The sequence below is a fragment of the Bos indicus x Bos taurus genome, chromosome 17 (genome assembly GCF_003369695.1).
Source record: "Bos indicus x Bos taurus breed Angus x Brahman F1 hybrid chromosome 17, Bos_hybrid_MaternalHap_v2.0, whole genome shotgun sequence".
NCBI lineage: Eukaryota > Metazoa > Chordata > Mammalia > Artiodactyla > Bovidae > Bos > Bos indicus x Bos taurus.
This window is the reverse complement of record NC_040092.1, coordinates 4,002,713-4,028,550: the sequence shown is the minus strand read 5'-3', so window position 1 is coordinate 4,028,550 and position 25,838 is coordinate 4,002,713. Positions and strand designations below refer to the sequence as shown.

General features: G+C 55.1%; 1 protein-coding gene across 9 annotated transcripts in view; it reads right to left on the bottom strand.

Annotated features, from left to right (window-relative positions):
* The window catches only part of ASCC2 (activating signal cointegrator 1 complex subunit 2), a 36,049-nt gene that overhangs the window by 4,101 nt on the left and 6,110 nt on the right, over positions 1-25,838 (bottom strand). For 4 of the 9 annotated variants that reach the window (XM_027566349.1, XM_027566350.1, XM_027566348.1 and 1 more), the window contains 13 exons: positions 21,958-22,116; positions 21,417-21,587; positions 20,028-20,157; positions 15,478-15,545; positions 14,356-14,466; positions 13,375-13,487; positions 9,323-9,397; positions 8,789-8,896; positions 8,472-8,540; positions 8,140-8,214; positions 6,668-6,839; positions 5,182-5,396; positions 4,125-4,244 (listed from right to left, as the gene is read on the bottom strand). In XM_027566349.1, coding sequence (XP_027422150.1) covers positions 4,125-4,244; positions 5,182-5,396; positions 6,668-6,839; positions 8,140-8,214; positions 8,472-8,540; positions 8,789-8,896; positions 9,323-9,397; positions 13,375-13,487; positions 14,356-14,466; positions 15,478-15,545; positions 20,028-20,157; positions 21,417-21,587; positions 21,958-22,116 — 1,586 coding nt within the window. The remainder of the gene's footprint in view (positions 1-4,124; positions 4,245-5,181; positions 5,397-6,667; positions 6,840-8,139; positions 8,215-8,471; positions 8,541-8,788; positions 8,897-9,322; positions 9,398-13,374; positions 13,488-14,355; positions 14,467-15,477; positions 15,546-20,027; positions 20,158-21,416; positions 21,588-21,957; positions 22,117-25,838) is intronic. The other 5 variants (XM_027566357.1, XM_027566353.1, XM_027566355.1 and 2 more) reach the window with 3 other exon arrangements.

Genomic DNA, 25,838 nt, shown 5'->3' with positions numbered 1-25,838 from the left:
AGGTGCCAGGCAAGAAAATCCAGCTTAGCTGTGAAACTGGGCCTCTGGAATGTATCAGGGGTAGGGGGAAAAAAAAAGAAGAGGCACAAAGCCCGCAGCGTCCATAAAAATCTTCTATTAACAGGCTTTTAGTGCGGGGAGGGCCAGGTGCCTGAGTCTGTCGAGCTGTGTCTGGCCTGGGAGCCTGGGGCAGATCAGAACTGGGGCTGCCAGCACAGTGGGTTAGGACCTGCTTCCTTCAACTTTTTTTTAGTTTTTTGTTTTTATTTGGTTGCGCTGGGTCTTAGTTGCAGCATGTGGTATCTAGTTCTTTGACCAGGGATCGAACCCAGGCCCCCTGCATTGGGAGCACAGAGTCTTAGCCACTGGACCACCAGGGAAGGCCCCCTTCCACGGTTTTTAATAAGGGGTTACTATGAGCTGGGCTGGGGAGAGATTCAGAAGAGTAAGATCTGGATTTGCCCTCATGGAACTCAGTCTAGTGGCAAAGAGCAGAAGTGTGCTAGATGAAGGCACATACGTCCTGGAAACACAGGGAAAGTAGAAATGGATGGGGGTGCAGGGGGCTGAGTCAGGGGGTCGGGGGAGGCGCTGGAGAAGGAGTCTTGGAAGCTCCGTGATGTGGAGATGTTTGGTCTGGACCAGGGAACCATCTCGGGCCACAGGAATCTCACCTCATGCCAGAAGAGGGAGCCTGTGACCGTGGCCTCGGCCCTTAGCAGGCGCTCTCTCTGCCAAGCTGAGGGGTGGAGAGGAGAGAGGCAGAGAGGAAGTGAAGGGGCCAAGCTCGTTCAGGTGGAGCCTTCAGGTGAAAGCGCACCCATTCAATCAACAGAGGCTTCCTGAGGTCCTGCCAGGTGCCGGGCCCTGCGCTGGGCCAGGGGACCCAGGCTGAATGAGCACTGTCACATTCTCTCTGCCCCATCCCACGGCCCCTGGTCCACCCGGTCCCCAGTGCGGACAGAGGGAGGTTCTTTCACGCTGCATGGCCTCTGGTTATGTGGCTCCCCGGCAGGACCACAGAGAAGGCTGGCAAAGTGCCCCTGCCTCAGCTGGGTCCTAGGAGAGGACACAGGTAAGGCCAGGGTACCTCGTCCAGGAAGGCTCTGGGCCCATGACCTCATATGAAGCCAGAGAAGGAAGGAAAGAAAGAAAGGGGCAAAAGCAGCCAGGAGCAGACACACCCGAGGGCCAGGTCAGCCAAGCCGCAGGAGCGCCAGAGCCTGTCTGGAGCAGGGCGCGTCCTCTGCCTCCCTCAAGTCCAGGTACATGCGGGCTCCTCTGGGGCTCAACCACCTTTCTCCTCCTCACCTCCTCCAGCCTGTCCTTCAAGATTGGCCCTCAAATTGGCCCTTAGAGGGGTGACACTCTCCTTTGAATTTCTAAAGGGTCTGCAGAGGCAGTAAAGCCCTCCTATTCCAGGGGAGGAATCAGGGGATCCAGAGAGGCCAAGTAACCCTCCCAAGGTCACACAGCTTCCACCAGCATAGCCGGGGCCAGAATATAGGTCTCCTGACTCAAGTCTGCTTGGCTATTTCCTGAGCAGTGTGATCACAGGCCGGCCCCTTATCCTTGCTGAGACTTGATCTTGCCTCCAGGGATGATGCAAGGATGAAATCAGACGATGCCCAGAAGGGGACCTGGCACCTGCTGAGCTTCACAAAGGGAATCCAGTCTCTCTGACTACAGGACTTGTCAGAGCCTTTAATGGGCTAATGTGCTCTGTGACTCTCCAGTGAGGCACACAGGGTGCGTAAGCATTTTTGGCAACAGAACTAATCTGAAAGAGAATGCCTTATCTTCTGGGGCACCACTGTCGAAAGGAGTCAGGGGGCCCTGCGTTACCCTCACCGCCTCCTTCCCTAGCTACGATACACCTGCAGCGCGTGTGCTTAGCGCCGACCTAACAAGCCCCTCACCTCACCCCCATTCCTAGCAGCTCCTCGTTTTGCTCAGGTCCTTCCTCTCCCCTCTTCTCCGGGAGCCCTGGAGCCCAGCTCCCCAGTGAGATGTGAGGAGGCTTGGGGGGCCACTGGGAAAGGTCTCCTGGTCTCTAAGAGAGGTGCAGAAAGACTTGACCCTGACTTCCTGGTGGCCTGGTCATTTCTGGATGTCATGCTGCGGCCACCCAGGGGCCACGAGAAAGCAAGATGCGGCCTTGAAGACGTGCCTGCACCACAGGTCAGCTGCGCTCAACTGCCCTACCCTGCGCCCACCTGTCCCACACGGGGACAGAGTTCCTCATTTCTTGAGCCATTTAGGGCTCAAGTATCTGGTTTAACGACGCACATACGTTTTAACTCGAGGGTGATCTGCCTTGTGCTGCTTGATTTCTCACGTGTTCTGTGAAGACAGGGCCCAGGCCCTAAGCTCCCCGCCCTGCCCACATCAGGACGGGTGACTCCACTGAGGCCTGTACGTGCACCTCCCAGCACCTCTCCACTCTGTCGCATCTTGATTGATGGTCTAAGTCATTCCCAACATCTCTGTGCCGTGGGAGGGCGAGGCCTGGGTGCCCCGTTCCCCGTGGGAGGGCGAGGCCTGGGTGCCCCGTTCCCCGTGTCTCCCAGTGTGTCGAGCACAGGATCTGGCCATAGTCAATCACTTAATAAATATTTGCTGAGTGGATAAATAAATAACGCGCATATGAACAGAGCCCCTGCCTCTCTGTAAACCCCAACCCCTGGGCTGCCCAGCACGAGGCCAGGAAACGTCTGCCGCGGTTTCTGCCTGGGCAGCCGGGCGCCCCTTGGAGCAGGGGGACAGCCCTCGCCGTGTGCCCCTCTCCTGCAGCAGGGCCTGGAAGGGCGGCCACTGAGGCGGGACAACACGGCCAGCCTCAGATCTGGGGATGTCGCAACGTGCGTGACTAAGCAGTCTGCAATAGCTTCCTGTCCAGCCAGCCAGATGGCTTTACAGTTGCCCTGTGCCAGGTCCCCGAGCCCTCAGACGGCCACTCTACCAGCGCTGGACGGTCCTGGGAGCAGGGAACAGCTTGTGCTTCTAGCACTGGGGCTCCTGTCCCAAGAATCGGGCAGGGCCCTCTCCCCTCTCTGCCCCTCACGGCCTCCATCTACGTGATGAGGGAGAAGGCGCGCTGGACTTGCCCAGTGGCCCCCAGCTTTGTAGATTCCATGAAATGGCTCCATTAACACTGCAGGGCTGGCACTGGGCTGGTAGCATCTGATCCTGCCACCACGCCATGGGGCTGCTGACTCTCAGTCCCTCCAAGGGGTCCCGAATCCAAAGCCAGGGGATCCTTCCAGAACATACACTGTACTGGTGAAGGGGACCCTTGCCATGCTCCCCATGGCCTCGGGGCCACCGACCCTGCTGTTCGGTCCGCCTGGAAAGCTTCTCCTGCCCGCTCTGCACAACTGACCCTCCCTCGTCCTTCCACCATCCACCCCAAGGCATTGTCTCCGAGAAGCCTTTCTGCCTGAACTAAAGCCCCAACTAGAGGCTTGGGAGTCTGCACGCCTCCACCTTGGAGAATCTGTTTAATCTGTGAGTTCACGGGGCTTGTTTGCCAAGCTGATCAGTGCAAACGCCACGTGGGCAGGGGCCGTGTCTGTTCCACCCCCCACCATGTCCCCAGCACCTTATAAATCCAGGGCCTAGAAGCACCGGGCAAATATTTGTTGAATAAGTGAATAAATCATGAATGGACTTTTCAATGCCAAAAAAGTACGAAGGACATAGACCAAAAATAAGTAGAAAGGCCTTCAAATGTAATATACTCATTTGGGCAGAGGCCTTCATTCTCCCGTTGTGTCCCTGGGTGGAGAGGCGCCAGTCAGGGAGCACTGCTGAGGAGCACTCACCAGCTCTCCCACCCGGGGACTCCTCCAAAGATGGGACAAGGGAAGAGGGGCTGGTTTGGCCCTGCTGGCCTTTTGCTGTCAAGGAGGACTCACTAACTCTGCGCACAGGGTTGGAGCCTGAAGCCAGACTGTTAGAGGCCCGGAGCCCGGCTGCAGGGAGCATACTGATCTGGGGTATGGGGGAGCCCCAGGCGGAAGCTCTGTAATCACTTCCATCAAGATGACGGCCCTGGGTTTCTGTCGTCCTCTCTGCACTTGCAGAGTTGGGGTTTCTGGGGCCCCACGGCCCACCGGACTCACCTCCTGCCCTTGTGCACCCGGCTCAGGTCCACCGAGTCCCTGCTGAACACATCAAACTCGTCATTCTGGAAGACGTTGTGACGAGACGTCAGCAGGGGCGTCGGGTCCGGCTTCACCTGTCTGGGGGGTGGCACAGAAATCCATTTCGGGGGGATGCTCCTGCTCCCACGTGCGGTCCGTGAGAGCCTCCGCTCCCCAGCAACAGCCACACCTGGGACACAGGCTAAAAACCTGCCCAAGCCTGCCCCGGCCTGGGGAGGTGGCCGCCCTGCACATGTGCCACTCACACAGGTGTGTTCCCAACAGCCCTGCAAGACAGAGGTCACTTGAGCTCGGTTTTTTTCTTTTTGCCTTGGTGCCTTCACCTGTAAAATGGGCACATGGAGGCTGAGGAGTTGGTTCAAAGGCAGAGCTAGCTTCGTTCTGGAAGTTATTCACTCATTCATTCAACAAACAACATTTATTCATGGAAGAAACATCTATTTACTCTCATTCCTGTTGCCCCTGGGGGCTTTAGGGAAGCAGTGGGCCCAACTCAGGAAGGGTGGGTGTGGGGGAATTCCCTGATAGTCCAAGGGTTGGGACTCCACACTCTCACTGCCGAGGGCCCTGGTTCAATCCCTGCTCAGGGAACCAAGATCCTGCAAGCTGCGGTCAAAAAAGCCCCAAAAAACAAAGGAAAAGAAGGGTGGGTATGAAGGAAGTGAGAAGCTTGGCTGTGCTCCCTCAGTGACCAGGCAGGCAGCAACATCAGAGCTCAGAGGGCTGTAACCCCTCAGTTGCCCCCCGCACCCCATCTCCCAGGAGGTGGAGCAGGGAGGCCCAGCGGTGCCCACTCTGCGCTGCAGGGGGCATTCGAGGACCTCTGGGGGCCTGAGGTTTCTGTTTCCCCAAAGAGGACGTTAGCTTCTGTGGCTGGGAACTGCCACTGTGGGGAAGTACCAAGTACGGGACACATGAGAAAGAGGAGTGGGAGGCAGAGGAGATGGGAAGGGCCCTGACGAGGACCCCGGGGCAGTCTGGGCACCGCGAGCTTCCTCCCACCCACTGCTCCTACCTGTCCAGGCCGCGGTCCAGTTGGCTGAGGGTGGGGGCCAGCCGCCCTTCCAGGATGTTGTTGATCACCTGCTCGGGCTCGTAGCTGTAGTGCTCCAGGCAGGCCAGGATGAAGCCCTCGCCGAGGTCCGGCAGCAGGTCCTTCACTTGGGAGATGAGCGAGTCCAGCTCCACACCGCACACAGTGGGGCCCGGGGCTGCGGCTGCCCCCAGGCACTGCGGAAGAGACAGAGGGGATGCCTGGGCTGGGCTGGGGACAAGCCCCAAACAGCACTGGTCTCAGAGTCAGGCGACCTGGTCTGAGTCCCAGCCCTGCCCCTCCTGGCTGAGGGACCTTAGCCAAGTCTCTTAAGTCTCTCTGAGCCTCCATGTCCTTCTGTATGAAGGGTGAGCTACGGCTTAACAGCTGAGCTGCTGCTTCTGGCTGTGTGACCTTGGGCAGGGCACTTAACCTCTCTGAACCTCAGTTTCCTCCTCATAAAGCCCCCAGACTACACCTACTTCATGGGGTTGTTTTCAAATGGTTCAAAGAGACGATACACAAAAAGTGCAGCGCACAGAGCCTGGTGTGGACGAGGCTGTCCACAAGCGGCCGTGGCTTCTGGGAGCCAGCCCCTTTCCCCCTCTGACAGCCTGACGACTGAGGTCAGAGGGGAACAGCAACCGCTGGAGCTGGCTGATGTGGAGAAGTGCCCCTTTGGCTGGGAATGGGTTAATTTTTTCAGCTTTTCAATTAAAGAAATTCACAAATCAAAAAAACAATAATAAAACTCCTCTGTGTCTGAGGCAAGAAGCCAAATGGGGAAAAGGTGGTGGGGAGGGAACCACCAATCTCCAAGGGCCTGGAACAGTGGGCACGGGGCCTGGAGCCTAACAGAAGGACAGCAGCGTCTGGCAGCGGGGCATGGGGGCCGATCACTCACTCCTCGTGGCAGCTCTGAGCACCCACGTGGAGACAGGGACCCTGCCACCCCCCCTTTACAGGGGAGGAACCAGGGCTCACGTGAGGGACATGCCTAAGGGCTCAGAGCTGGCAGGTGGCAGAATCAGGGTACACCCCTGAGCGGCCTGACCCCAGAGACTGTGTCATCTTAATTCCCACGTCACGCTGCCTCCCGACACGCAGGAGAGAGCCCTGGGTCAGTGGCCAATCAGGAGGATCACAGAGGTGGCGATGCTGGGTTCTGGCCACGTCCGGAGCGACAGCACCAGCTCAGCGGCTTCCTGTTTAGAGGTGCACACCGATGGAGAGCTCATGTGGAAAAAGCTCCTGTGCTTCACCTTGTGGGGGGAACTGAGGACCTGACAGCTAAGCGCCTTGCCTACCTCACAGGCCACCCAGCTCGCCCTCGGCTCAGAACCCTCGAAGGGCAGCATGGAGCAGGCCGGCGGCTCAGAAGCTGTCAACCCCAAAACAAACCCTTTTCCTCGCGGGAACACAGGAGGGAGGTCTCCTGCTGCCCCGGCCAGTCCCATCCGTCACACACCTCCTCCTCCTGGGGGAGTGAGGACGGCCCGCTGAGCACCTCTGCCTCCGCCCCAACCCCGTTAGGGTTCTCGGCCGTGGCTGAGTCTCTGGCACGCGTGGCTTTCTTCCGGTCCACCCCTTCCCAGGCACTCTCCACCGCCTGGAGGATGTAGGCGGTCCGTGTCTCGTCCCTGGGAGGACGGGTTAAGGAGTCTCTCTTCACAGCCCTCTCTCCACCCCTCACTGCATGGCTGAGGCCAGGGGCCACCTGGGCTGCACCCCACGGGCACTGCGGGCTCCTGGGCTGCCTGGGGAAACGGGCCAGCCCATGGCTGCACAAGCCTTAAAAGCCAGTACCCGCGCTCTGCAGAGAGCAACTCTGCGTAAGGGCAGGGCCAGGGTCTGGCAGCCGGGGGTCCTGGGACAAGGACCCCTCAGGAGGAGGGCCCGGCGGGGGCACTGCCACCAGGCATCCTGTGCAACCCGTTGTGGGCTTTCTGCAAAAGCTGGGGGCCCACAGGGTGTCCCTGAGGCCGGACTGAGCAACCTACCCCAGCCGTCCAAATGGCCCGCAGGCCCATTCCTCCCGGCCCCTTGTCCCTCTCCAGTACCCCGGGGGCTGCCAAGTCAGATGCTGGGTAGTTGCTCTAGACTCTTTCACTCTACTTTCTTCAAAAAAAAAAATTAATTAATTAATTAGGCTCTGCCAGGTCTTAGTTGCAGCACTCGGGATCTTTGGTCTTTAGTTACCGTGTGTGGGATCTAGCTCCCTGACCAGGGATCGAACCTGGGTCCCCTGCATTGGGACCACGGAGTCTTAACCACTAGGCCACCAGGCAAGTCCCTCCCTCAGGCTGCTTCTAACCCAAGCACCCACCACCCGAAGTCTGAGACTGACAAGGTCAACCCCCGCTTCACATCCTTCCAGGTCTCCCAGCACCTGCAGGGCTCACCCCAAACTCCTCAGCAAGGGCCACCCCAGGGCTCATCTGCCACGGCCAAACCCGGCCCCCACCAGACCCCTGTGCCTCAGCGCCTGCAGGCTACACACAACGTCTGTGGGCTCAACACTGTGCCCCGGGGAACACTTAGTTCAGGGCGTGGCCATCTCCTATTCCTCGCACTACTCTCAACTTGGGTTTCGCTTCTGTATGGCACCCCCTCCTCCCCTTGACTCCCCTGCCTCTGAGTGACACTCTCGCTGCCTGTTTGCTTATCTGTCTCCCATCCTGCGTGAGGTCTCCGAGGGCAGGGATGAGTCCCTCTTGGTCACACAGGCCCAGACGCTCAGCAAAGACCAGGGAAAGGAGGGCTATGTGTACCCCGAGGATCAGAGCAGTCTTCTCCTCCCAAAACAGGGAAAGCTGGCTCCCACGTGTTCTGGGGCTAAACGGTCCCTCCACATCTCTGGGTCCAATCTGGTCAGGATCCAGGACCCAGGACCCAGGACCCAGGGCCGGGCCCACTCCGGGGGCCGCCGTGGAAGGATACAGGGCGGAGGAGGCCTGCTCCAGAAGGCTGACATCATCGGCCACGGGGAAGAGTGAATCGTAGTCCCTCAGGAACCTGGAGGGGGGCGGGAGTCAGAGGTGTGGTGCGGCGGGGTGTGGGGGAGCGGGAGTTAGAAGGGTGGTGAGGCGGAGGCGGGACTTAGAGGGTGGCGGGCACACCAGGCTGGTTTGCCACTCCCCGTGTCTGCTGCCCAACCACAAACACCAAAAGCTTAGCTCGTGGTGAGCACAAGGCAGGGGCTCTATTACGGAAGGCTTCTCCTGGGGCTGGTGGGATGACCGGGCCCCCTCCCGCTGCTACTCCCAGCTCACCTCTTCTCCTGCAGCAAGGAGCTGAAGATCTGAAGGAAGTCTTCGATGAAGCCCTGAATGTTGTCACAGCTGGAACAGGACACAGAGAAGAGGATGAGCTCACTCCCTCCAGACAGGCTTGGCTCCTTCCCCACCCGCCCCACCCCTCTGCGGCCTCCCTCTGCCACTCGAGGAAAGAGGCATTCTTCCCGGTTTCCCATCTTTGCTGGGCAACCCTGGGGCAGGGGAGGGAGCCCCGTGCAATGAGGGCAGCACCCCGGCGGGGCTTGGGGAGGGGGCTCTCCCGCCTGGGTGGGCAGAGGATCCCAAACGCCCACCTGTTTTCCAGGACTGGGAGGAGGCAGGTCTGATTCAGGAGGATGTGGAGAATCTCCAGTAGCTTCTTCTTGGAATGGGAGAGCCTCTGCCACAGATCACCTAGCAGCCTTGGAGGCCAGAAAGAAAAGTAGATCTGAGAGGCAGAAAGGCGCCAGGGGAGCTTCTTCACAGCCTTTGCAGGCGCCCCCCACCTCACCCTCCATCCCCGGGGGGCTGAGAAAGCCTCAGTTCGCTGCTGATAGCAGCTGGCAAAGGGCGACAGGCTCTGAGAGGCTGGCTGGTTCCAGGGCCACCTGTCAGCTCAGATGGTGGCTCAGGAACCAGCGGGTTCATAAGAGTCTGGAGCAACAGCTGAGGGGGAAAGGCTTCCTTGCTGCCAGGAGGCTGCTAGGTAGGGAGGGAAGCACTAGCTGAATTTGCGGGGCCTCTCGTCCCTGACCCTTGACCGTTGACATAGAGAAGCGGGTGCCGATGCCCAGGACGGGTGGGCTGGGGCTCTCTCACAACAGCCCTCAGTTTTGTCCCCGCCTCACTTGCTGTCTTCAAGCCTCCTCTTCTTAATTGCAGACTCCAGTTCGGGAACGGCTATTTCGTAAAAGGAAGCTAGCCTGCAATGACACACACAGGGTAAAAGGCTGGATTAGTTCAGAAATCTCACACTTAGAAAAATCAAAGCACGCTCAAGGGAGCAGGAGGGCACATTTTTTCCTGCCAGGTTGTCCCCAAGACAAGTTTCTCCCTCAGCGTGGATTGCTCCGCTGTGGCTGGTCCTAGGAATAGCCTGGTGGGCAGTGACCTGGAGCTCGCCCCCTGCTCAGATGGGAATCCAAGATCCAGAGGGGTTCGTTCTCACAGAGCAATGAGCGGGCCACCCAGGATGCAGCAAGCTTTGAGGAATAGGTACAAGGTGACTTTCTTCTTGCTCAGAAACTGCCAGCAGCTCCCTACCTCCTATGATATCAGAGTGAAACTCCTCTCTCTGGTGCATCTGTACCCGGTACAGCCCAGCCAAGCTGGCTTCTCACCTCAGTAACCTCACAGCCACCTGTCCTCAACTCAGACTTAAACTCTCCATCCCCTAAATTAGGAGATTGAGATTAACATATACATACTATTACACGTGAAAGAGGTAACTAATAATGACCTACTGGACAGCACAGGGAGCCCTACCCAATGTTCTGTAACAACCTAGATGAGAGAAGAATCTGAAAAAGAATGGACACACATAGATTTTGTTGTTGTTGTTTAGTTGTTAAGTTGTCCGACTCTTTGCGACCCCACGGCCCATTGCCTGCTAGGTTCCTCTGTCCATGGGATTTTCCAGGCAAGAATACTGGAGTGGGTTGCAATTTCCTTCTCCAGGAAATCTTCCCAACCACTTGTGTCTCCTTCATTGGCAGGCAGATTCTTCCCTGCTGAGCCACCAGGGAAGCCTATATATATGTATATGTATATGTGTGTGTGTGTGTATATATATGTGTGTATGTGTATATACATATGTGTGTGTGTGTATATATATCTGATTCACTTTGCTGTACACTTGACACTAACAGACCACTGTAAATCAACTATACTCCAATAAAAAAAAACACACAAAACCCAACTCTCCATCCTAGCCACATGTTTCCTGACCATAAGCTCACCCTGTGACCATTCCTCTCTGGAACCAGACACGCAGCACTCAGAAGATGCTGTTCTTACACCTTAAAATGCAGCTACCTCTCTTCATGGCATAAGTCTATCTCTGAACATCTTAAGTTCCCAAAGCCAGAAAAGCAGCTGATTTCCTAGGACTGAGCTGAATCTGCAGCAGCAGATGTAATGTACCCTGTAAATATTCGTCTGTCGATCGCTGGCTCCTGGCAACTTTTTCCTGGTGTGGGGCTGTCCGTAGATGAGGGTAGGCAGGCCAAAAGAGGCGGGGCTTTTGAGGCCCACAGCGTGGCACCCAGAAGACAGAGAGGACAGTTTGGCTCAGAGTCAGGCGTTGCCATGATACACTGCTGGTGAAAGGGTAAATTGAAACACCCCCTATGGAGGGTGATTTGGCGAAATCCGTGAAAATTTCAAATGCATGTACCATCTTTTCCTGCAATTCTACTTCTAGGAATTTATTTCTCAGATATAGTTCTAAAGGTACACAATGACCTAGGTGCACGGTTAGCCTTCATGGCAATGTTTTTTTTTGGTAATAGCAAACAGTTGGAAAAAACCTAAAGTGCCATCTCTGGGGTCTGGGGTCCCCCACAATGGAGTTCTACACAGAGATACCAAAGGCTGAAGGTGGTTCATGCACAGATATGCATTAAATTTAAAAGTAAAATGCCTACAGCACATATAGCATTCATAATGTACCAGCATGTATGCCTGCCCAGTCATGTCCAACTCTTTGCAATCACAGGAACTGTAGCCTGCCAGGCTCCTCTGTCCATGGGATTTTTCAGGCAAGACGCTGGACTGGATTGCCATTTCCTCCTCCAGGGGATCTTCCTGACCCAGGGATTTAGCCCGCGTCTCCTGAGTTCCCAGCATTGGCAGGTGGATTCTTTACCACTGAGTCACCTGGGATGCCCAATATGCCAGTATATGAAATACTAAAAAGAGGAGGGAGGTAGATAATGTGTTTATTTGCTTATATGTGCATATTTACATGCATATCTTTGGAAAATTCCACAAAAAAACTAACCCAATGGTTGTGTGTGAGGAACAGAAGTGGAGAAGGGGGAGAGGGAGACTTTTCAAATGTGTGTTTTATACACCCTGTGAATATATTATTTGTTCATAATATTAAAGGACAGAGAGGAAGGTGGAGAAGGCTGCTCAGAGAGATTAGCTGGAGGGTGTTTGGTGAGGTAACCCCTTGCCTGGAGCCCTGGGGGGGACCAAGGCCCCTGCTCAGCACGCCTTCCTGGCCTCCAGCACAGTTGGAACAGGCTGAGCCGGCCTCAGGCTACCGGCCTCAGGCTATTTGTGGGTCTGAGGCAGCATCTCTTGCCAAAGGCAGGGTCACTCGCAGTCAAAAGTGTTTTCTTTCCTTGCTCCTCACCCTGAGGTGGGTGGAGCTGCGGCCCTGCTCCAGGGGTGGTTGTTGTTCAGTGCCTAAGTCGAGTCTGACTGTTTGTGACCCCATGGACTGCAGCACACCAGGCTCCCCTGTCCTTCACCGTCTCCTGGAGTTTACTCAAACTCATGTCCATTGTGATGCCTTCCAGGTACCTCTTGGGAAACTCAGCTCTTCCGGTAAGGACCCTCCCACCATCTCCAGAGACCCTTTCCAAGGCCATCTGTGCCCCATTTGGGAAGATGCTTTCGCAAAATGGGAAAGTGCTCATGGTGAATGAAAATAAGCCTAAGAACAGCCTGATTGTTCAGAGTGATTTTCATTTCCTACCTCTGGGGAGTTCCCAGGTTTCCAGTTTGCCATGAGGTAAATACCTTTTTAAAAATTGTGACAACATTTTTAAAAGTCCTGTCCCCACCCTTTTCTTCTGGGGACAGTGTGGATTGGCGCTTTTTTCTAACATTCTCTGGGAGGCTGAGCAATCCTCACGTCTGATTTTCAAGAGCTCAGGGGACCTGGTGGGCTCAGGGCGCCAGCTGCCATCTCGGGCACGTGTCTGCGCTAGATAAATGTTTTGTGGAATAGCTGGGCAAATGACCCAATGGACAGAGGGCTGGGGGGATGGAGTTGGATAGCTCCCAGAATGGCGGGGGGAGATGCCTGGCAAGAACAGCTGGAGGCCACTGAGAGCAGGACAGGCCCCCACCCCCCACAGTTGCCGGGCAACAAACCAGTTACCAGCTTCCGTCCCGGCACCCCTTTCTCACTGCCCAAGGAACGGATGCCCACGTGGCTAGGTGGGCAAAGAGGGTCTTTCTCCCTCCCCTGTATCCCCCTCCTGGTCTTTCTGCATCACAGCAGGATCTTTCTATGACTTCTTTGGATAGAAGCCTCCAGGGTCCCTCCTGCCTCCACGATAAAGGCCCCACTCCCTGCCAACACACAGCACACGGCAAGTCTGACTTCCCTGGGGCCGCATCTTGTGGTCGCCTGCTCCCCAAGCCCACTCCCCCACTCATACCCCCCATCATACTGCACTGCACAGCTTTCTCCATCATCTGGGCCACCGCAGGCTTTCTCTGCCAGGCAGGTTGCTGTTCATTCTTAAGGTCTCATCTAAGCGTCACCCTGAAACCGTCTCTTATTCCTCCAGACAGAGCAGTGCTCCCTCGTCTGCATTCCTGGTGCGGCCCCACCAGCTGGCCCCACGTGGACGCACCTCTGCTTGCGTGCGCGCCTCCCCACACTGGAGGCCGAAGTCCGCAGCCTGAGCCTCCTCAGCCTCTGGCACTCCCGTGCCCACCCATGCTGGGGGCTCTGCAGCAGACTGGGTCTGAACGGAAACTGCCCCGCCCTTGGCTGGCGTTTTTCTCCCTCCCCTACCCTGCTCTTAGCCCCTCCAGTAAAAGTCATTCTCAAATGCAGCCTCCACGCAGGTGGGTGCTGGAAGAGGGGGCCCGGCAGGTTCTGAGCGTCCAGTAAATATTGGCTGAATGTGGATGTGAATAACTGCAACTGCTGTACCTGTAACAGAAGTCGTGTTTCTGGAAGGTCGGACAAGCCAGAGGGAAGATGTCCAGAAAGGCCCAGAGGGTGGTGCAAGTGTCACAAAGGTAGAGGACGACGTCCTTTAACTCCTGTCAGGCCAGAGGAAAAACACCGCATTAGTCTCCCCCAGGGACAGCCCTGCAGAGGGTCTGAGGCAAAGCGGACAGAGCCCAGGGTCCCCCTCGGGTCTGCCTGCCGCAGCTCCAGAGGACGCATGCCCAGGGAGGTCTAGGGTGACCTCTCGCTCCAGGTTAATACGATTCTTTCTTTGAAGCTGAAGGAGAACCCATCCCTGAATCTGAAAACAGTGCCGGAGGTCCCACACAGAAATTACACCCCAGGGAGGCCAGGACACCCAGCCCCCACGCGCCGTTGGGTCTGGAGAGCGTGTTGGGCTCCCTGATTCTCCCAACAGCTCAAACAAGAGGCTGGGCTGCAGGTCAGATCTCCACTTTACAGATAAGGGAACTTATCTGAGGTTCACGGGGCAACATGCCCTGTTCCCACGGCACTCACTGTGCCCTTTTCTGGAACGCTTGTTTAAGGCCTGCTTTCCCACGACCGCGCAAGCTTCAGGAGGGCAGCCCACCGCACCCTCGGCCCTGCTCTAACTCCCGTGCTAACACAGGCGTCTGCTTCTGTAACCACTTGGGCCTCACAGCCCAGCCTGGGGGCCTGGCATGTGCTTGGGGGCTCCTCGGGGCATGCTGGTGCCATGAATGAATGGCCCCATGAGTAATGCACCCAGGAACCCGTCCAGCTGAACTAAGCGAAGGCTAAACCTCCATGCTGTTCCCTCCGCAACTCCATAAATGAAGCAAGAAAGCCTGCTGAAATGTCCTAAAGCCTGTGTGACAGGACGACCCGCCTGCGGGGTGGGGTGAGGGGCTGTGAGCAGGGGGGAAGCTCCAGGCCTTCTCTTGGCCAGAAAGAAGCCGGGCTGAAGGGCAAGCTCACTGGGAGAGGCATGTCGCTGGGGGTGAGCCGGCCTCTCTCCTCGAGCTTCTGGGGTGTGGCGCTGGCCCCATCCCCGCGCAGACCGCAGTGCTGGAGGATATTGCTGAAGACCTGTGAACACAAGAGGTGACTCTCTCACATCCCATTGAACCGGCAGCGGGGACCCCCGTCCTGCAGTGAGAGACTGGTGACGCCAGCACTGCCTTGGAATCTTCAGGATATATGCTGGTGCCCCTGGGACATCAGGTGAGACAGTGACCTTCTCAGTGACCGTCTCAGAACGGAACCTGTGTCAAAAGGGAATCATGGGGACGTCCTTCCCGCAGGACTGTGGTGAGGATGATGACGAAATGTATGTAAACCCTGTGGATGTGACCCAGATCGGCTGGACAAGTGTATGGGGATGGATATTTAAGAGATACAGTCAGCAACGTGTATTTTTGGATGCCCAGGGCAAGGCGATTTATAGGAACTGTATTGAACAAAAGACAAATCAATAGTGAGGCGAAAACAGAGCCCATTGTGGGTTGCACCATGTTTAAGCTGGAGGAGGAAATGGCAACCCACTCCAGTATTCTTGCCTAGGAAATCCCATGGACAGAGTCTGAGCCTGGTGGGCTACAGTCCATGGTGTTGCAAAGAGTCGGACATGCTTATCTCCTGGTGGCGGGATTACGGAGGAAGACTAACCTTCTTCTTCTACTTATTTATTTATTTTTTGGAATTTTCAAAGTTTCTACAATGAGCATTATTTCATAAAAATGATTCTATGAGGCTTTAGAGCTCAGACTTGAGAAACGTACAGGGGTATCCTCAGGGGCAGATGGCTGTTGACAGACAACACAGAATGCACCCCAAGCTCCTTCCATATGAGTGCTGGACAGCCCTTAGATTTCAGTCCTGTTCAAGAGGGGAAAGGACAAATTTGAAGGAATGAAGTGAGGGGTAGAACACAGCGATGGTCTCAGGATGTGTCTGGTGTGGAGAGGTGGGGAGAGTTCTCCCAGACTCTTGCAGGAAAGAAGAGCAACATCTCCAGGTAGGAGAAGGGCCTGCCTGCCCTCATTCCCCCACCCTCCCCCATCCCCCCACCCTCCCCAGGGCAGGGCGAAGAGCTGGTACCTGAAGGATGGTGGGCATGGTTTCGTCCAGGTCATTGTAGTAACTTGGCTGCTGGATAAAGATGTTCCCTGAAAAGGGGAGAAAGGTAGGAATTGGGGAAAGACGTGGGGGTGGACAGGATGGAAGACAAGTTCCACATGGCTGCCAGCATGTTCTGTGACCTTTCGCCCCTCTCTTGAGCTTGCCTGCACCAGAGCAGTCCTGGCCCCGGGCCCTGCTGGCACAGAGTTCTGGCCCAGCCTAGAAACTTCCCCAGGGTGAGGGAAGGGCCTCGCCTCAGTACAATTTAACCTTTTAAGCACCTCTGCCCTGTGAATTACGTAAAAGACCCACCCGCCCTGGTCAAACCAGCTCACCCTGCCGTCCCCAGGGAATGATCACACTTGGGCACCATGCCTTGTATGACAGTGTTGGCTTTGTAAATGGGAATGAGTCATCCAGGAAAGCTAGGAGACGTGATCTCTTTGGCCAAGAAACCTGGGTGCTACAGTCCAGGGGTCCTGCAAGGCCAATTCTGGAGAAATTCTCTAGAAATTCTCTCACCCTCTGCTTTTGAACCTGCTGGCCATACACAGCCCTTCTCCACGGTGAGAGAGAGGCTGGCCAAAGACATTGGGGGGAGGTTTACCACACACGTGCAGTTATTCCCAGAAAACGAAGCCCCTCCCCAAGTGTGCATTGCTGTTGAGTCCCTCAGTCATGCAATCCCATGGACTGTAGCCCTCCAGGCTCCTATGTCCATGGGATTTCCCAGGCAAGAATACTGGAGTGGGTTGCCATTCCCTTCTCCAGGGGATCTTCCTGCCCCGGGGATCGAACCCCTGTCTCCTGTGTTGCTGGCGGACCCTTTACCATTGAGCCGCCAGGGAAGCCCCGAATGTTTACTGCTGCTGTGAGTGTGGTGGTTAGAGTACAGGGTCACTGGGACAGAAACCAAGTGTTCCGGCTGCCCAGCACGGAGGGGAAGAGGATCACTGCTCGCGAGCGGCAGGACCGTGCAAAATGGCACCGCCTCAAAAAGGGGCCTGGCTTCCTCATCCCACTGCGATCCTGGCACCCAAGGCTGGCTGGCTGTCAGGATGTTCTGAGTCCTAGGTGTCCTCCGTCCTTGGGCAGGGCTGTCCTTGGCTGCCTTCAACATAACCCTGCAGCCCTCACCCCATCCTGGAGGGCTTGAAAATGAATGAGATCAGAGGCCATATGGTGCTGGGTGAGTAAGTGAGTCACTAGGTGGCTGGACTTTCTCTAAATGCTTTTCTGCAGGCCACTTGGTCCTGGGATTCCAGAAAGTGTTACTGGCAGGAGCTTGCTTGGTGTCTCCCACACCAGATGGGTGCTGACCCCTCAGCCTGTGAAGGAAGTTCTCCCTGACCATCTGCGCCCACCTCCTGCTCCTGACGAGCAGGGAGTGAGTGACCAAGCTGTCTTCCTCTGATCTTCCTCATTGAACCTTCCTAGCAATATCCTCAAGGTCAAGTTCAAACTCCTGACTGTGGCACGAAGGGCCTGCAAGATCTGGCTTCTGCTGGCATCTCCCGCCACCCTCTCCCATCCCTTGAATTGCATTCTTCCCTCACACCATCCTCAGCCTCACAGAATGAAGCTGCCCCTCCCCTCTGCCTGCAGTGACCTCCCAGCGCCGAGTCCACCAGAAGGCAGGTGTCCCAGTTGTCGGGAGTAGGCCTCCTCCCACAATCCCCAGGCCATATGGTGGTGCCCACCACACCCGGAGTGCCAGGCATGGGGGAAGGCACTGTCTCAGGATCCTCCTCACTCTGAGGCCTGAGTAACAGGGATGCTCTATGAGTGTCAAAATAGATCACATTTCACAGTCTACCCTCGGGCTCTTCGGAGCCTCTTTCTTCTCCTTTAACTGATCCCAGTGACAGGGAAGATCTGACTTTTGATCTCCTAAAGAAATAATTAAAAAGCCAAAGCAATGGCACCTGTCCTCAGACTGAAGTAGTTCAGAAACCCAGGGTGGATGCGAGGTATGGCTAAAGAGACCAGGGCTATCCTCTGCAGGGTCAAGGTCTCACAGCCTAACTGAAAGGCCCAGCTTTCACAATTACACTCGCTGATTCACAACACCAGCCTTGGGGTTAAAAAAAAAAGTGGGAGGTGGGGACAGGGGCCTGGGCCTCTGCCCAGAGGACAGTCGGCCAGTTCCTGTGCTCCGCCCCCTGTCTCCTTTGCCAACCCCCTTCTTCCAGCTGATCTGCCTTGCTCAAGAGCTTCTGCGGCAGAGAAAGCAGAGGCTGTCCTACACTGTGCCTCCTGTCTTCCGCTCAAGGGCTTGGGAAGAGACCTAATGCATGTGTTGGAGGGTGTGGAGAAGGGGCCTGCAGACTGACAGGCAGACAGACAGACACGCATGCAATAAGAAGGGGCACCTGATGCCTGATCCTGCCATCTTGTCTGTGAACCAGATTCCGTGAGCCAAAGACAGTGCTTCCCTTGGTAAATCGATTTCAGATTCTTAATCTGGGGATGAGGACATTCTTAAACAGCTCAAAATCTATGAGGCGCTATGTCTTCCTGGAGACAAGCTTTCGTCTGATTCTCAGAGGAGTCAAGTGACCCGAAAGATTGGAACCCTGGCAGCAGGCGGAGCTCTCTTGCTCCAGCCTCACCTGTCTGCGGCCAGACGGCCTCTTCTCCTGGGTCCCTGGAGCAGTTGACGGCCTCCAGACCCAGTGCTGACCTTGCCTCTACTCACAGCGCACACCCCCCGCCTCCTGCTTCCCAACCCCAGTTCACTCCCTCCAGCCAACCTCATGAAGCCCCGTCGACTCTCCTCTCGGATGTCCTTTCCCACCCAGGCTCTCCCCTTCCAGCCCACACTGAAGCCCAGCCTCCTCCATGGCCTCCTATCAGCACCCTCCCCACCTGCGTGCTGCCAGATTGACCGTGTCAGCGGATGGCTCCCCGCCCTGCTCCGTGCCCCCAGAGGCTCCCACGGCCTCGTCACAATACGAGCTCACACTTACCGAGTGTCTGTAACTTGCCAGGCTCTGTGCTGCGCCCCACCTCATATTCACAACCCACAACCATCCTACAGGCTGGATGGATCATCAGTCTTCCCTTTCTTCAGATGAGAAGACTCAGGCTTAGAGCGGCCAACTGCCCGAGTCAAAGGGACACAGCCCGGAATACAGCTATGGACTGGGGAGTTCGACTCCAGGGCCTTCCCTTTTAGCCACCGAGCAATGTACCCTTCCTCAGGTCCCTGGCTCAGAGCTCTCCCCGCCCCCTGAACCATCTGATGCCAGCTTCTTCCCCTGACCCCACGCTCCCTCCCAGAATGCCCTGCTCCAACTAGACTGGCCTGATAATTGTTTCTCTAACTGTGCTGCTTCTGTGTACGCACCCCATCCTCTTATTCTAGAGTATAATTATTAACGGTCTTTTCCCTTAACTGATGATCAGGCCAATGATTAGACCTGAATGAGAAACCAGAGATTGTGCCAGTGAAAAAGCTGGATGTGAAATTTCATATGCATTAGGCCCTAAATACATTTTTCAAAAATACGCAGAGAAAAGACTAGAAGGGAATAATCACCAAATGATCGTCTCTGGGGGTGGGGGTGGGGCAGGAATTTGATAACTGCTTTCCTGCTTCTTTATACTCTTCCAAAATTTTCTAAATTAACCTATATTACCTTTATCACTGGGGTTAGAGGGGAAAGGGAGGAAGGAAACCATTTCAAGTGGTGACCGAGCTCTGTAACTGGGCATTAGGAACACCGTCTCCTACAGTCTCGGGGTGAGGAGGGCTGACGGAGTGTCCAGGGTGGCCAGCTGGGCCAGTTGCCACAAGTTCCTCTTCCAAGGCAAACCTTGGGGCCACTGTTCCCTCCGGAGCTTCCCAACAAAGCTTCTGCGTGAACCTTCCAGCACCCCCGCCTCCCGACAGGCCCCAACTGCTGATGTCCGTTCCCTCCACAACCCCAGGGGATTCCTTCTAACCCCTGCCCCTGTCCATCCTCAGAAGCAACTCAAATCTCAACATTTCTGAGGTGGCCATGTCACCCGTGAGGCAGGGAGTGACTGAGGCCCAGAGTGTGAGCCTCAGGCCCACGTGACTTCAACCCCAGCTTGGCCACTCATCAGTCATGACCCTGCAGGCAAGTCCCGAACATTCAACCTCAGTTTCCTTAACCGTAAATGGGGGGGGAGACACCACTAACATCACAGGGCGGCTGTGAGGATCGCCTGAGATGACACAGGTGGGGCATTGGCGGAGTCACCAGTGCATACGCAGGCAAACGGTTAGCTGTCACCACGGAAGCAAACGCCCCCCTCCTTGGGCAGGGACACCCAGCCTGACGCTGGGGCTCCGAGATCCTGGAGGAGCTCTCTTCTGCCCTTGTCTTTCGCCCCTCCCCCACAGCCACTGAGTCACTTCTTTCGGAGCTGACACACACATCTGGTAGGTCACTTCCAAGCACCGCCCGCTGCTACTGCTCTGATCCCCCTGTGGACATGTAGGGGTCATCTCTGCACCACCCACACCCCACCCCAGGCCCTGGGCCCCACATCCTACTCACCTATCATCTTTTGCAGCAGCGGAGAGTTGCCTTTTCCAAAAAGCACGCAGAGGTCCAGGATCTTTGGGATGTCGAACAGGAAGTTGTTGTAGAGGATTTCTCCAAAAGCAGAGGGCGAAATGAAGTGATCCTAAGGAACAGCAAAGAGAGGATGAGCGACCTCCCCAAACACGTGCATGGCAGTGTAATAGCAGGCTCACAGGAAATAACCTTCGGGTCCATCGAGGGGGCCTGGCTAATAGAAGCAGCTCCGTCCACACCAAGGATGCGTCCAAGCCAAGGGGACTGACCTGGAGCAACAGTCACTCACCCTAATGTAAAACAAAGCAGACGCTCCCTATGAAACACATCAGCTGGGGATTCATTCTAAAGTTATTCACAGGTAAACTCCCATGATGTCTGGGACTGCTTTAAAATACTCCAAGACTGGACTTCCCTGGTAGTCCAGAGATTTAAACTCTGCGCTCCCAATGGAGGGAGGCTCAGGTTCCATCCCTGGTCAGGGAACTAAGATCCTGCATGCCACACAGCACAGCTTCAAAAGGACAAAAATAAAATACTCCAAGAAAAACAGAAAACTCAGTTGGGGAGAGAAAACAAGATAGGCAAGATGCTAACTGTTGAAGCCAGGTAATGGGCACGTGGGAGTCATGATACTCTTGTGTATATTTAACAGTTTCCATGCTAACAAGCTAAAAAAACAGAAAAGATACTATTTTTAAAGTAAATATGTGGGCACCACACACACAGAGACACAAACACATTGAAAGGAAAAAAGTTCCCTGAAGGAACAGGCACCTTAACAGTGGTTATTTTGAGGGAAGGAAATTTTGTGGGCGACTCTCACTATCTGCAAAATATTTTTGTTACGTTTGTTTAAGGACAGCATTATTATTTTTAAAATTGGGGAGCAGGACTTCCCTGGCAGTCCAGTCAGTGGCTAGGACTCTACACTTCCACTGCAGGGAGCAAAGTTTCAGTCCCTGGTTGGGGAATAGCCTCATTGCACATGCCACACAATTTGGCCAAATAAATAAATAAAATTAACAAAAATAAACCCGGGGTGTGGGAGTAAAGACTTTTAGAAAGCACATCCAAGGTCCTCTAAAAAAATCAGAATCGATGCTTCGCCCTCTGACGCGCAAGGAAAGGCAGAGTCACGCGTCCCTGGCACAGGGCCCTCGGCTCCCCACTGATGGAACACTGGGTATAGCGCAGGCGACCTGGCGGCTCAGAGGACGAGGGAGGTGGCACAGGCTTCTTCCCCAGCAGCGGGAGTGAAAGTGGAGGGGAGACAAAGGGGACACTCGATACTTCCAGAGCCTGCATTCCCAGGGGCGCGGGGGTGTCAGCTGGCGGGGGCGACCTGTCAGAGGGCCCGGGGCTCACTTTGGATTCCTTGTGCGTGGACATACGGAGGAAGGTGAGAAAAACGCTGCGGTGGAGGCGCCTCTGCATGTCAACGACCTCGGGGGCCGGGGCCACCCACTCATCGAACTTCCGGGGCACATAGCGCAGGTAGGAGTCCAGGCACTTCTGCAGGGTCTCGTCGAAGATGACCTAAGCCAGGCGACAGGGGAACAGCCAGGCTGCATCACTGAGGCCCGAGGGCCTGTGGGTGGACGGTGCGGGGCTCACGGCCGGTCAGCTCTGGCTTGGGGCAAACACGCCAACCAACCCCAAGGGACCGAAGAGGCATAAATGAGCCCAGGGCTAAACACGAGTTTCTAAAAATGCCATGGTGGAAGGCGTTTGTGTAAACATCATTAAGATGGTGATAACGAAACAGTAATTCCAACCACAATTTGCTCTTAGGGATCCAGTGTAAGAAGCAGAGGAAGAGAAAGCATCTCCTGGGGAGAAAAACAACAGCACCCAACCAACGGCATGGCATGTGCCTGGTCTTAGTGGGAATGGTGAAGAGTGTTACCTGGCACCAGAATTTATCGTGCGGCAGGGCCAGGAGCCAGTCCAGGTCATTGGCTACGAAGGTGGCGCGTTCCAGGTACTCCTCCACTAGGGCGGGAATGTTGTCTTTAGGGGGCGGTTTGTATAACACAAAATACCGGTCTGCCTTCTGCTCGGGGTGCTACGGATCCAAAAACCACGTGTTAACGTGGCAGAGGTTAGTCAGCGAGGGCCCCTCTGCCAACCCACAGCAACAGCCCTGGGCTCTTCCAACCGGTGACCCTCAGGCATAAAGAACCGAGTGTCTCTGACAGAGGGAGGCCTGGCCGCAGTCAGGGAGCGCCAGGCGAGCATTAAATACCATGTTTTCTGGAGAATATTTAATGACACAGGGAAAGGTTAGGGGAAGAAAAAGCAAGACACAAACCCCTCTATTTATATAACCATTTGGGGATTAAAAAAAAAGCACCGTATTTAACACATTCACACACTGGTAGGACTTTATTTTTTAAAAGAGTGTCGGGCCGGGGGTTGGGGGACACCTCAAAGCTAACAGTGGCTATCTCTAACAGAAAGGATTAGGACCTGACTATCTTTTCCAATTTAAAACAGAACATGTATTAGTTTTTTTAAATTACACCAGTGAGGCAGGAGGGTGTTTTCTTTCAAAAGCTCACAACAGTACAGAAAGATAAGTCGCCTGGGACCACCACCCCGGGTCTAGCGTCAACCCAGAGGGAACCCCTCCCCATCCTGCGGGCATCCTCACTGCCCTTTTCTAGGCGTTTACATTAAAATGTAGCCACACGAGGCATTTGTTTGAGCCCATTTTCATCTTTCTGACACAAACAATGTCGTACTGTACATATCACTGTGCTGTTCCCTTTGTATAAGCAGAGAAAAACCTCAGTAATTTTTTGGTATAAGATGCTAATCAAGTAATTGCAGGTCTCGGCTTAGCCTCACAAATTCTCTCTTCTAACCCTTACCTTGCCGGGAACAAATCTTACTTTGTTTGCCATAAAGAAAGGATGAGCTCGGTTTTCTCCTCTGACTACACAAGGTTTGCTTTCTCCAGGGGAGGTGGTGACAGGAAGGAGGCCGCCTGTTTTCGTCTCAGCAGTTATCAACCACAGTCCCCTCACTTCCAGGCCTCTCAGCCCAGCGGGGACAGGGAAGTCATGGCTGACGGGTCAGCTTCTTCGAGAACCACCTAAGCCTCCCGACCGCAAACTGCCGAGTTTTTGAGTTCCACAGGGCTCCTTGGGGGGTTGAGGGTCCACTAGGTCCCCCGCCCATTTAAATCACAATTTATACAAAAGGAATCCTGCTGATTGAAACAAGGTCAAAGCTACTCTCAAAGGCCTAAATTCACCTCTGTGGTTTCCAAGTTCCCCTCCTCTACCAGTTGATGCCTCACCTCTCACTTAGGTTACTTCTCAGGCCAGGCTGCTCACCGACCCCCACTTGCCCAAATGGCACACACACGCGCACGCCCCTGAGATCTGACCTTCCTGCGATCCATCCTGCGAACATCTACTGGCACCCTGCTCTGCCAGGTGTGGGGGCGCACACGAGAAGGGGGTCTGCGTGCTCCCAGAGCCCACTCTGCAGAGGGGATGATGCACGGCTGTCATCAGATGAGCACAACACAGACAGCTCAAACCTGGCAGAGGCACTGTGGGAGCGCCTGGGGGGCAAGGGGCCACTTCCCAGGCCAGGCAGCATCCAGAACTGGACCTTGGAGGTGGAGCAGAATTTTTAGATGGAAGACATAGTCCGATGGGCCATTAAAAAAAAAAAAAATGGGATGGGGGCACAGACTGCACTGGGCAGTGGGAGATGGAGTTGGAGGGAGAGATGCTGGAAAGACAGAAAAAAGCCACTACTCACCGAGGACCGCCCTGTGCGGGCTGATGAGCAGGCCAGTCCCACAGCCCATTTCTTTTATAAAAGTATCTTTCCACCTTTATTATTATGCTGGGCAGCACATTTTTTTTTTACAAAAGTATCTTTCCACCTTTATTATTATGCTGGGCAGCACATTTTCTTTTTTTACAAAAGTATCTTTCCACCTTTATTATTATGCTATCATTTCTTTTAAACTCACAACAACTGTCTCAGAAGGAGAGAGTATTCTCCCCATTTTACAGAGAAGGAAACCAAGACTTGGTGAGATTTAGGAACTCAGCTAAAGTCACAGGGCTAAGGAAGCAACTGAGGCAGGATTTAAACCAAAGCTGACACTGCACACCTATTAAGTGACATATGATACCACAGGCCACCCTGGTCTCACTGCTCGTCCTTCTGACCCCAGCTCTGACCTCACTTCCTCCAGGAAGTCTCCCAGGCTCCACCCCAATCAGGTGAGGGGTTCACCCTGGCTCCCCCAACACCTGCATTCTATGCTTTCCTGACTGTAGCACTTGCTGAACTGTATCAGAAGTGCCTGCAGATCTGTGGTTGCGGTGGAGGGGGACAGAGGAAGGGGTAGATTATAATAAGGGTGGGGGGGGGCACCAGGACACTTCTGGGAGTGGCAGAAATGTTCATTATCTTACGGTAACGGTTTCATGTGGCTTTACAGATGTCAAAACCAACCAAACCGTGTACCATAAATATATGCAGTTTATTGCCCTCCAATGACACCTCAACAAAGTTAGATTGAAAGGGAGGGCCTGCCTTCTGTCTTCCCCGCTACCCTGCAGGTCTCTGGAGGGGGTCTGAGTCTTGCTCACACAGCAGTCCCAGCCCCTAGAGCCAGGCTGGCATCGAGCACTCCCTCCACACACACCTGCAGGTTGGACGGAGGAATGCATGGAGGTAATGCAGGACCAGGTCCTGCCAAGGCCTTTGAAGCACCTCCGACACCACGCACAAGAGCAGGGGCCACGGAGGATCCCAGGGAGAGGAGCTGCAGCTCTCGCTGTATCTCCCACCCTTCAGGCCTGGCCTAGGTCCCACTAGCCCCACGAAGCTTCCTGAACATGCCCTGCCCATCAAACTTGTGCCCTGTTCATCTTGATAAGAAACTATTCTGTACTGTTCTCCAAATGCTCCCCTTAAATGATCCTTATCTTTCTCAAGAGCCCATTCAACCACTTGGGTGCCAAACTTGATTTCTTTACAAGGCCAGGCTCCTTAACTCTGTGATACCGCTTCCACCCCCAGGGGCTGGTGTAAGAATCAGGCTCTCAGGACTCCGGGACAATATACCCAGGTCCTCCTGCCAGGCCCGCCCTTCTCCATTGCTCTGCCCGGCTGGTGCTTATTCACCCTTCCACACGCAGTTCAGGATCTCCCTCCTACAGCCCGGCGTCCCTGGTGGCGTGCACCCTCCCACCACCCCAAGACGTCTATGCACCCCTCCCTGGTCTCGATCAGCAGTGTAGACTTCCTTTCATCACGTCCGAATCGTGCATGCTGCAGAGAATCCACCAGTCTGCTTCCTCTCCATCTGTGGGCCCCACCAGGGCAGTCTCTTCTCTCTGTAGCTCCAGGGCCTGTCCCAAAGTGTGGCAAGGGTCCTTGACTCATTTACTGGCTGTGTCCTGAGAACCCATGATGCACCTGGCACTGGAAAACCAGAGTAAAGGGAAGGGACCAGTCCCTGCTCCCAGAGGGCCCGCAGTCTATCAGCCTGGTGTCCAGGACACGGGGAAGGGCCTACGGAACCAGTCTCCACCGGCGCTGTCCAACAGAACCTTGGCAGAGATGGAACCGCTCCAGACCTGTCCCGTGCTGGCCAAGACAGCAGATTCTCACCACATGGGACTATTTTAACTTAAACGAACTAAAACTAAAAATACAGTCCCTTGGTTGAATCGCCCACAATTTCAAGAGTTCCATAGCCACATGTGGTGAACGGCTAACGTACTGTACAGCACAGTTCCTGATTTTCTA